Source organism: Heterodontus francisci, chromosome 47 (genome assembly GCF_036365525.1).
Source record: "Heterodontus francisci isolate sHetFra1 chromosome 47, sHetFra1.hap1, whole genome shotgun sequence".
Lineage (NCBI taxonomy): Eukaryota > Metazoa > Chordata > Chondrichthyes > Heterodontiformes > Heterodontidae > Heterodontus > Heterodontus francisci.
This window is the reverse complement of record NC_090417.1, coordinates 7,793,593-7,805,600: the sequence shown is the minus strand read 5'-3', so window position 1 is coordinate 7,805,600 and position 12,008 is coordinate 7,793,593. Positions and strand designations below refer to the sequence as shown.

The 12,008-nt window shown below is 43.5% G+C and overlaps 1 protein-coding gene across 1 annotated transcript in view; it reads left to right on the top strand.

Moving 5' to 3' along the window:
- The first annotated feature begins 3,857 nt into the window (after window positions 1–3,857).
- letm2 (leucine zipper-EF-hand containing transmembrane protein 2) overlaps window positions 3,858–12,008 on the top strand; it is a 33,340-nt gene continuing 25,189 nt past the window's right edge. Inside the window, exons 1-3 of the mRNA XM_068023253.1 lie at window positions 3,858–3,968; window positions 4,874–4,957; window positions 5,063–5,079. Coding sequence (XP_067879354.1) covers window positions 3,858–3,968; window positions 4,874–4,957; window positions 5,063–5,079 — 212 coding nt within the window. The remainder of the gene's footprint in view (window positions 3,969–4,873; window positions 4,958–5,062; window positions 5,080–12,008) is intronic.

Genomic DNA, 12,008 nt, shown 5'->3' with positions numbered 1-12,008 from the left:
CAGGCTTGGGCTGATAAGTGGCAAGTAACATTCACGCCACACAAGTACCAGGCAATGACCTTTGCAAACAAGAGAATCTCACCACCTCCCCTTGCTGTTCAATGGCATTACAATCACTGAATCCCCCAATATCAACATCCTGGGGGATGCCATTGACCAGTACCTGAACTGCACCAGTCACATAAATGCTGTGGCTACAAGAGCAGTTCAGAGAGTGGAAATAGTGTGTAAGTAACTCATCTCCTGACTTCCCAAAGCCTGTCCACCATCTACAAGTGAGGAGTGTGATGGAATACTTTGCACTTGCCTGGATGGGTGCAACTCCAACAACATTCTGGTTGACAACATCTGGGACAAAGCAGCATGCTGAATTGGCATCCTATCCACAGACGTTCACTTCCTCCACCACCAATGCACAACGGCAGCAGTGTGTACCATCCACAAGATGCCCTGCAGCAACTCCCTCAGGCTCCGTTGACTGCACATTATCCCCTGTCCTCCATAACAAGGGTAGTAGAGGCATGGGAACACCACCACGTCTAAGCCGAACACCATCCTGTATCGCAGTTGTTTGGCTATGTTCTAGCCAGGAACACTCTCCCTTCCAGCAGTGTGGGTGTACCTGCACACCAAAGACTGCGGCGGTTCAAGAAGGCAGCTTTGCACCACCTTCGCAAGGACAATCATGGATGGGCAATATTGATGGCAGAGACAGATATGCACATATCCCATGAATTAATAAAATAAATTGTGAAAATTATTGTTTGAAATACGACGGATAGTGCAAATTTTTATTTTGGCTTCATAGATATGTTTTAAATTTGATATCAATAACAACGGTGTGAGAGTTTGATATTAATTTGAGGGTCGTAGGATTGGACACGCTGAGGACATTATTGTGTATGTAGCACCAATTTAGTTTCGAAATCATTCACAATGGCAACTTCTTTCACTGAAGTCCAAAGTAAATTTGACAGCCTGAATAATAAATTGGGCAACTGCAAAGTCATATTTCAAGTTGGGGAAATGATGTTCGATGAAAACTTGACATTCGGAGACACTCATCCCAGGGCTCCCGCTGTGCTCCAACGTCCCTTCAAGGAGATGCAGAGGTTGAGGACTCGTTTATTGGTTGTCGGGGGGGGGGGGGGGGGGGGGGGTGGTGGTCAGTTAAATAGAAACTCCGCCCAATGAACTTTTGATTGGATTGTACAAGTGTCAATCTTTAGTCGTGCCTTGTCATTGGTCGTTCGAAGTATCAATCATTCCGAGAAGGGGGGCGGGTGGAAGGCGCGTGATGACGGTTGCTGGTGGGGGAATCCGCGCGGCATGTTGACGGTTTATTCCTGCCCCGGTCGAAGAAGATCGTTATGTCTCGCGGCCGGCGGTTGGAGGCGGCGCGCGCCGGAGGGTGGCCGCGGGCGGCGTTTTGATTGGAAGCTGCTTTCCTCAAGGCCCCCATGCCGGCGGGGAAAGGGTGTCACTTGCCGGTGAGTGTGTGGGCGAGGAAGCGGGGAGCAAATGGCCGAGCCTGTGCTGCAGCTCAGCCCCTTCTTTGGGCTGCAGTCCAAGAGGTGGTGATTGCCATGGAAACGGGCTTGTGCAGTGGGATCCTCCCTCCTCCCCGACCTCGCCATTCTGCAGCAGCTCTTTCAAGACCAGCAGCAGATGCCAGTGAGTGTTTGATGTTGCACTGTCAGCTTTAATGTCATTGCCACCTGACCACCATATGCACATCAGTTTTCGAATTCCCGGCCTTTGCTTGAGCTTTTTTATTTGGCGGGGTGGGAGGGGAGGCGGGTGACTTTCATGAAATATCTGTTGCAATCCTATGAACTGGAGAAGATCATCTGGTCTGTGAAGCCTGTGCCACCAGATATGGTGCAGCATCAACCCAGGGCTTCAGCCTCTTCGAGCTAGTCAGGCAATCTCCTGGGAGAGGCAAGCATTCCAGTCGTTTGTCTGCAAACACTGTTCTGATCATGTCAGTGCTGTCACGAAATGTATTTCTAGATTGAGTAGAATGAGCCTGTACTCAATGGATTTTCAAAGAATGAGAAGTGATCTGATTGAATCATACAAGATTGTGAGAGGACTTGATGGGGTAGATACTGACAGCCTGTTTTCCTGGCTTGCCAGAGTCGAAAACTAGGGGCTTTCATGATAAGGGGATGACCATTTCAGTCTGAGCTGAAGAGAAATTCCTTGATTCAGAGGGTTGTGACTCTTTGAAGTTGGCTACTCCAGAGGAATGTGGATGCTCAATTATTCAGTATTTTCAATGCTGAGATTGATAGATTTTTAAGGCAGTCAACAGATCTGGGGATTGAACGGGAAAGTGGAAGTTGAGGTTAGGATCATCCATGATCCTAGAGGTGACAGAGCCATATGGCCTCTTCTTGCTCCTGCTCCTATTTCCTATGTTAGCATTCTGGTGCAAATGTATCAGAATTTTTTTTATAACCACTTTGTGTGGAAAACGGCTGAGAAATGTCGGTATGTTCCCACAAATGCCTCTGCTCACCTACAGAAAGATGATGACAATTGTCCAATGGACAACAGTGCTTTTGTTGCAGAAATTGTTTAATTAGCATAGAGTGACAGAAATGATGTGCTCTGATAAATATGGAATATAGATAAATATGGAGATCTCATGACCGATGGAACCCAGTTAAAACCCTATGCAATACTGTCTCAGAAAGCTAAACTTCACAAAGTAAATGGAGATGAGGAAGGCCACTTAGCTCAGCCATCATTGAGAAGAAATAAGAAGAGCGTGGATTTACATCACAACTTTAGCATTGAGAGGTGTTACATGGCACTCGATTGAGGTGCAATCAGACAAGATTGGATACTGATACAATGAATTAAAGATTTAGAAGGGTGATTAAAAGGTTTTAGTGATAGAGAGAGGTTTTAAGCAGAGTCTTAAAGGAGGAGAGCGAGTTCAGAGGCAGAGGGACTGAGAAGGAAATTCTGGAGCATGGGGCTAAGGCAGATGATGGCTTAGCAGCCAGTCGATCTTAGGAAATAGGCGCAGGAGTAGGTCATTTGGCCTGTCGAGCTTGCTCTGCCATTCAAACAGATCATGGCTGATCATCTACCTCTATGCCATTTTTCCCCACTAACCCCATATCCCTTGATGTCCTTGGCATCCAGAAATCTATAGATTTCCGTCTGGAACATATTCAATGATTGAGTTTCGATAGACCTCTGGGGTAGAGAATTCAACAGATTCATCACCCTCTGAGTAAAGAAATTCCTCCTCATCTCATCTTGGTGCGAAGGGAGAGTGTACGAATGAGGAGCAAGTCAAAAGAACTGAGTTTGGGGAGGTACGTGTAGGGTTTGTGGGCCATTACAGATAGGGAGGGGCATGGCCATAAATGGATTGAAGCCCAAGGAGAAAAAATTAAACGTGAGGTTTGGTAGGATGCGGGCGGCAGATTTTTGGACATGGAGAATGGTAGACTTGCCAGAAGAGAATTGGAGTTGTTGACTCTAGTGGTGACAAAAGCATGGATAAGAGCTTCAACAGCAGACGGGCTGAGGTAGAAATGGTGGAAGGTGATGGTGCAGAGGTAGAAGTCAATCATCCGTATGTTAGAGAGGATATTGTTCAGAAGTTCAACCACGAATCAAATAGGATACCAAGCTTGTGAATAATCGACTTCAACATGAGACTATCGGTGGCAAGGGAGCTTGTTGGGTGAGGGCAAAGACGATGGCTTCTGTCCTCCAGATGCTCATCTGAGACAGGATGTCTGGTTGAAAAAATTAACAGCCCCCGACTCTCCCATCACATCATCAAAGTGCATTGAGAATGCATCTAAGTCTTTGCCGACCACCGCGTGAAAATGTTGATTAAGCGGGATGAAGCAGTTTCTTTGTTGACATCGATCTTCTACCATAAGTCAAGAAATCTGCAGGGCTATGGGGAAAGAGCAGAGCAAAAATCAATTTACCTTGTAATCCTTTGTTCTAATCATAGAATCATACAGCACAGAAGGCGGTCATTGGGCCCATCATGTGTGCCAAGTTTTTTGGAAGAGCTATCCGCTTAGTCCCACTTCCCTGCTCTTTCCCCATAGCCTTGCAGATTTAACTAATGAGTCAAGATTTATTCATGGTTCCTTTAAATATACTCTTGTCAATAGTCTTAATGTTGTGCTGGTATGCTTCATATGCATTTGCTACTTTTTCCAAACACAACCCAAATTTGGGAGAACAGTTATTTTGTTTCACAATTCAAGTAATTGATGTTTGTAAGTCATACACATTGCTGAAACCCAATGCCAGCAGCGATTGTTTCTTTCTTGAAAGCCATATTTATGTTAAATAGTGAGCTTCAGAAGTACTTTGGACTTTGCTGATTGGCGGCTTATTTTCAGTGATGATTTGTTTCTCAAACAACGGTCATTCAGACTTCTTTTGTAGTGAAGTGATGCCTGTTACAATACACAATCTTCAGATGGAGTTATTTAATTGTTTGTATGTATCTAATACGTTTGTTTAAAGCTATCTGCCAGTATATTTTTTACCAGTTATGAAAATTATGAAAATATGTGAAGAATTCTTTGTGAACTGAATCAGACCCTTGACATTGGACACACATTTTGAACGAAAGTCCCAACGAAGAGTGGTTATGGTGTTGCAATAAGGATTTTAACTTATCTTGTTTGCTTCAAAGGATAAAAATAAGCCTCAAATGTTTTTTGAGCAATATTGTCATTCCTTTTGTTGATGTGCGTCACATGACTAAGTTGCTGAAACCTTGAAGTATCCATCTTGACTCAGTTTAACATCTGGCTTTGTTAATTTGTTCATTTTTTCTGTGTTGACATCATAGTAATTTGCAATTTTTCCTTTGCAGATGATTTTCTTTATAATGAAAAATAGGAGTTCAGCAAAACTTAGTACATTCCTTATTATGTGTGGATGCTATTACCCTGCTCAAGTTTGAGTTGTAACAATTCAATGAATCTGTGATCTTCTGTGGGAATTTTTAGGGGAGACAGAATTGAAACCAGAACAAGCATTCCGTTTTGACCTGTCAGTATAGCATAATACATGCAAAGGGTGAGTACATACACTCTGAACTATAAACATATGCTGAGATACCTGGAATGTTCCTGTTGCTCTTGACCCTGTGTGAGGGAGGGATAAGTCAGCCAGGATTCCAGTTGCTGATCACAAATGACCTATGCTGGAAATGTACAAAATACATAGTGAGGACACATTGATTGTGATAACTCTTCACAGTCAACATTCGCTCTGGAAGCTGACATAAAGATTGGCAACTTGCGCAAGTTACTCTCGGAGCTCACAGCTATTTGTGCTGTGTTGCAGTAAAATGGTACGAAAGATTAAACCAATTGTTGCTTCAAGTTTCCCTGTTCTAATGGACAGTGCCATGAATTGAGGTGACCACAAAGGTATCAGGACACAGTAATCTATTGAGAGTGCTTTCTATTTTCCTATCTGCAGGAGCACATTGATGATTTTTTTTCCCTCCGCATCCACCACTACCCCTGTGAAATATTATCTGCCCTTGGTGCTTCCTCAAAGTGATGACACTAAGATTAGAAGCTGCATCAATGTACCACGTGCTCCAAATCATTTACGTTTGTTAATATGGTTTAAAATTTCAGAGAAGTGTGTTAACTATTCAATTCAATTTACATAATGTAAGAAGTAACAATTGATCCACACTTTAGATATGAATTTTAAAATTTCACTACTGGTCAAATTGGAACAGTTAATTGATTATTTTTCCTTTCTGATCACATTGGACTTAGAGTCTATTCGTGATGATTTGAAGTCCAATAATTCAAAGTTAGCAAAAGGCTAATACAGAAAATGGGAGCTTTATCAGTTAAGAATTGAATCAACAGATAATTTGAATCAATTAACTGAGTTTGGAGTTAACATTTGGGTCCTGATATTCAGGAAGTGGGTGGATTACCAGGCAAGAAACCCAGTAACATGGTATTCCCACAGATCCTGCAGGAATAAACCGCACAATGTCTTTTCAATTTTTAATTCAGCAAAGTGTGAGGTGATGTATTTTGGCAGAAGAGATAGGGAGAGGCAATATAGGCGAAATGGCACAGTTTTAAAAAGTGTGCAGGGACAGAGGGACCTGGGGGTTCATGTGCATAGATTTTTTGAAGCTGACAAGAAATAGTGAGAGAGTAGTTAGCAAAGCATACGGGATCTTGAGCTTTATGAAGAGAGGCATTGAGTACAAAAGCAGGGAAGTTATGCTAAACCTTTATGAAGCTCTGTTTACGCCACAACTAGAGTATTGCATTCAGTTCTGCTGACCACACTTTAGAAAGGATGTGAAGATCCATGAGAGGGTGCAGAGGAGTTTTAGCAAAATGGTTCCAGGGATGAGGGATTTTAGCTACAACATTTGGTTGGAGAAGCTGGGTTGTTCTGCTTGAAGTAAAGAAGATTGAGGGGAGAATTGATAGAGGAGTAAAGAAGATTGAGGGGAGAATTGATAGAGGTGTACGACATTATGGCAATCTTAGATCAGGTCGACAAAGAAAAGCTGTTCCCATTAACTGATGGTACTAGAAATAGGAGACATAGATTGAAGGTTTTGGACAAGAGATTTTTAGCTTTAGTTTTAGAGATACAGCACTGAAACAGGCCCTTCGGCCCATCGAGTCTGTGTCGACCATCAACCACCCATTTATACTAATCCTACACTAATTCCATATTCCTACCACATCCCCACCTGTCCCTATATTTCCTTACCACCTACCTATACTAGGGGCAATTGCGAATGGCCAATTTACCTGTCAACCTGCAAGTCTTTGGCATGTGGGAGGAAACCGGAGCACCCGGAGGAAACCCACGCAGACACAGGGAGAACTTGCAAACTCCACACAGGCAGTACCCAGAATTGAACCCGGGTCGCTGGAGCTGTGAGGCTGCGGTGCTATCCACTGCGCCGCTGTACCGCCCATGATGCAGGGGAAATGTGAGGAAGAACTTTTTATACAGTCAGTAGTAATGACCTGAAACTTGCTACCTATGATGGTGTTGGAAACGGAGATGATCAATGATTTGAAAAGGAAATTGAATTGGCACTTGAGGGAAATAAACTTGCAATGTTATGGGGATAGAGCAGGGAAATGAAACTGATGAGCTGGTATAGACTCAGTGGGTTGAATGGCCTCCTTCTGTGCTGTAGTGACTCTTTGATTCCTGGCCCACAACTAGTTCAGTAAAGGCACTTACCTAGAGGATCCAGGCCTTCATGCTTGATTTTACCACGGTCCACGAATCCCATCCTCCATGACTTAAAAATAAAATTGGAGGCACACAGCCTCCTTAAAAGACTTTGCTAACTGACTACCTCCTGAGAGCTTTCCCTAACTCACCTCAATTTTAACTGAAGTGGGCAAGTTGGGTTTGAGAATTTAAAAATTTTCACCTGCCCACCCACACCCAACCCACTCCTCCAAAACAGAATAGTCCCAAAAACATGGCCTAAGCCTCCATCTTGTTAAATCAGCACCTTTCATTGAAATAGTAATCGGTAAGCAATGTTTCTTCCAGTATGCCTGGGAAGGCATTTTGGTTTTCCATTTTTTTCCACTAACCTATATCAAAACTTACATCCTGAAGTAGCAACATGTGATAAAAGTATCTCAAGCTGCAACAACTTCCATGAGCTTGCTAAATTGGCTATTTTTAATGGCTAAGTATGGAGAACAAATTGTTGGGCAATTCCATTGTAGGAATCCATTGCAACTGAACCTACTAATTTTGTAAAACACAGTTCAACTTAAAATCCCTGTTTAGAGATGTGAGTGCGGGCATACTTGGTGATGCTTTTCTCCCGATTGTAACCAAGAGATACTATGTACAGTTGTATTCCTTCATGGCTGCTGATTAGCCAACATCATAGACGAAGGACCTGTGATCTTCCTGGTCTGAATAGCAGTGTCAGCCTTGAGAGAGAGAGAGAGAGGGGGCACCTGCTCTCAAAAGGCTGTGAAGACTTGAACATGTTTTGAAAGTTGAAGCTTGCAGAGAAGTAGAAGACCAGCAGGATCACTATATGTGAAGTTGCAAATGTGAAATTGTCCATTTTTGTAGAAAGCATCAAAAAAGGAGCATTAATCTAAATAGTGAGATTGCAGAGCTCTGAGATGCAGAGGGATCTGGGTGTCCTTGTGCATGAATCGCAAAAGGATAGTACTGCAGGTTCAGCCAGTAATTAGGAAAGCGAATGGAATGTCATGGTTTATTGCAAGTGGAATTGAATACAAAAGTAGGGAGGTTATGCTTCAGGTTTCCAGGGCATTGGTGAGACCACATCTGGAGTACTGTGTACAGTACTTATTTAAGGAAGAATGTAAATGCATTCGAAGCATTTCAGAGAAGGTTGACTTGACTGTTACATGGAATGGGTTGGTTCTCTTATGGGGAAAGGTTGGACAGGCTAGGCTTGTATCTGCTGGAGTTTAGAAGATTAGAGGCAACTTGATTGAAACGTATAAGATCCTGAGGGGTCTTGACAAGGTAAATGTGGAAAGGATGTTTCCTCTTGTGGGAGAATCTAGAACTTATTTTAAAATAAGGGGTTGCCCATTTAAGACAGATGAGGAGAAATTTTTTCTCTGTGAGTCTTTGGAACTTACTTCCTCAAAAGGCGGTGGAAGCAGAGTCTTTAAATATTTTGAAGGCAGAGGAGATAGATTTTTGAGAAGCAAGGAGGTGAAAGGTTATGGGAGATAGGTGGGAATGTGGAGTCGAGGTTACAATCAGATCAGCCATGATCTTATTGAATGGTGGAGCAGGGCCGAGTGGCCGACTCCTGTTCATAATTTGTCTGCATATTCATAGAGGTCCAGGCCAAAAGTGCTCAGTTGAAGTCAATGAAGGTTACATTGATTTTGAAAAGGTTCAGGAGATCCAACCCATTGTAACTGGGAGGAGTTTGGGACTTTGAACTGCAAAGATTTCACCATCCAAGAGTACTGTGTAACATATAAGTATTGTGTGAGATTTTCAAGTGTTTTAGTAAGTTAAGAAAATCCTTTCTTTTTAATCGAGGCTATCATCTACTTACAAAATACTATTTAGTAATTGTGGATTTCTTTTTTTCAACTGTTATAATTCAAGTTCTAAAACGTGAAATCTTCTTGTGTAATTCTTTTCATTGGTCTCGGGGTTTATAATCTTGTATTTTTAACGTTAATGGTCTCACCGAGGTTGTAACCCCAGTAGTCCCTGATGAAAAATGTGATATGTGGACATTGATTGTGCTAATCCATAGTTGAATAGTATACTGACAGTCATTGCCTAAATTTACATAAGAATGGCCACTTGGGCAAGGATGGGCAACCCCCTTGTGGTTGTGCGTCAGTAAGCTAATAAAAGACTGAATGGGGCACCTTGTCCTTCTTTCTCCTTCCTCTTCCCCTCCCTCCCTCACTGAAAAAAAAATGAGTAGATTTAGTGAAATAAAAATAGAAAATACTGGAAACACTCTGCAGGTGGAGCAGCATCTGTTTAGAGAGAAACAGAGTTAACGTTTCAGGTCTGTGACCTTTCATCAGAACTGAGAAAAGTTAGAAATGTAATAGGTTTTGCGCAAGTGAAATTGGGGAGAGGGTGAAGAAGAACAAAAGGGAAAGTCTGTGACAGGGTGGAGGGCAGAACAGATTAAACGACAAGAGATTTCATGCGACAAAGCAAAGGGGAGTGGTCATGAGAGGTAAAGAAACAAAAGATGCATCTAGATGAGGTGTGACGAGCAGGATAGCAGTTGTCCAAATGGAAAGTAAAGGGATTAAGAAGGAAACGAGAGAAAACTGAACCATCAAAAAAGCACAAAATGAAATGGGGGTAGTAGTTGTGATCCAAAATTGTTGAACTCAGTGTTGAGTCCAGAAGGCTGTAAAGTGCCCAGTCGAGAGATGAGGTGCTGTTCCTTGAGCTTCATTGGAGCACTATAGCAAGCCAAGGACAGTAAGGTCAGAGTGGGAGAATTAAAATGAGAGCTGACTGGAAGCTTGTGGTCTTGTTTGGGACTGAACATCAAGCCATTGTTACTAGGACTGTCACTGACCTCATCTGCTCCAAAATGACAGGCAACAGAAGCTCAGGGTTATGCGTCTGGACTGAACAGAGGTGTTCTGCAAAGCAGTCACCCAGTCTGCGTTCGGTTTTCCCAATGTAAACTAGACCACATTGTGAGCAGTGAATACAGTACACTAAATTGAAAGAAGTACAAGTAAATGGCTTTTTCATTTTGAGGGTTGGAGCCTTGGAGAGTGAGAAGGGAGGAGGTACAAAGGCAGGTGTTGCATCTCCTGCGCTTGCAAGCAAAGGTGCCGGAGGAAAAGGAGGGGTTGTTAGGGTTGACTGAGAACTGGACCAGGGTGTCGCAGAGAGTATGGTCCCTTCGGAATGCAGAAAGAGGAGGGGCTGGTGTATTTGGTGATGGCGTCAAGAGAGATGAATTGATGGCACAAATGGAAGTGAGCAGGTATGATCGTGTTGTCATTATGGAGATAAAAACAGGAAGTGCTGGAAATACTCAGCAGGTCAGGCAGCATCTGTGGAGAGAGAAGCAGAGTTATCATTTTGGGTTTGTGACCTTTCATCAGAACACGGAAATGTTAACTCAGCTTCTGGCTCCGCAGGTGCTGCCTGACATGCTGAGTATTTCCAGCTCTTTCTGTTCTGGGGCAGCGCAGTGGTTAGCACCGCAGCCTCACAGCTCCAGCGACCTGGGTTCGGTTCTGGGTACTGCCTGTGTGGAGTTTGCAAGTTCTCCCTGTGACCGTGTGGGTTTCTGCCGGGTGCTCCGGTTTCCTCCCACAGCCAAAGACTTGCAGGTTGATAGGTAAATTGTCCATTGTAAATTGCCCCTAGAATAGGTCGGTGGTCGGAGATTTGTGGCGATGTAAAGGAATATGGGATTAATGTAGGATTAATATAAATGGGTAATTGATGATCAGCACAGATTCGGTGGGCCGAAGGGCCTGTTTCAGTGGTGTATCTCTGTATGATTCCATGATTTCCAGTGAAATAGATGAGGGGGAACTAGTAAATAAGGCCAGTAAGAGGAAGAGCAGGCAGGGAGATTTTGCTGAGGACAGCGGGACTGGTGGTCTGAACTGCATTTGTTTCAATGCGAGAAGTATAACAGGTAAGACAGATGAACTTAGAGCTTGGATTAGTGCTTGGAACTATGACGTTGTTGCTGTTACAAAGACTTGGTTGCGGGAAGGACAGGATTGGCAGTTAAATGTTCCAGGATTTAGAAGCTTCAGGCGGGATAGAGGGGGATGGAAAAGGGGTGGGGGAGTAGCATTACTAGTTAAGGAGAATATCACAGCTGTACTGCGGGAGGGCACCTCAGAGGGGTCATGCAGCGAGGCAATATGGGTGGAGCTCAGGAATAGGAAGGGTGCAGTCACGATGTTGGTGGTTTTCTACAGGTCTCCCAACAGCCAGCAGGAGGCAGAGGAGCAGATATGTTGACAGATTTTGGAAAGATATAAAGGTAACATGGTTGTAGTGGTGTGTGATTTTAACTTCCCCTATATTGACTGGGACTCACTTAGTGCCAGGGGCTTGGATGGGGCAGAATTTGTAAGGAGCATCCAGGAGGGCTTCTTGAAACAATAAGTAGATAGTCCAACTAGGGATGGGGCCGTACTGGACCTGGCATTGGGGAATGAGCCCGGCCAGCTGGTCAAAGTTTCAGCAGGGGAGCATTTCGGGAACAGTAACCATAATTTCATAAGTTTTAAGGTACTTGTGGATAAGGATAAGAATAGTCCTCGGGTGAATGTGCTAAATTGGGGGAAGGCTAATTATAACAACATTAGGCAGGAACTGAAGAATTTAGATTGGGGGCGGCTGTTTGAGGGTAAATCAACATCTGACATGTGGCAGTCTTTCAAACGTCAGTTGATTAGAATCCAGGACCGGCATGTTCCTGTGCGGAAGAAGGATAAGTTTGGCAAGTT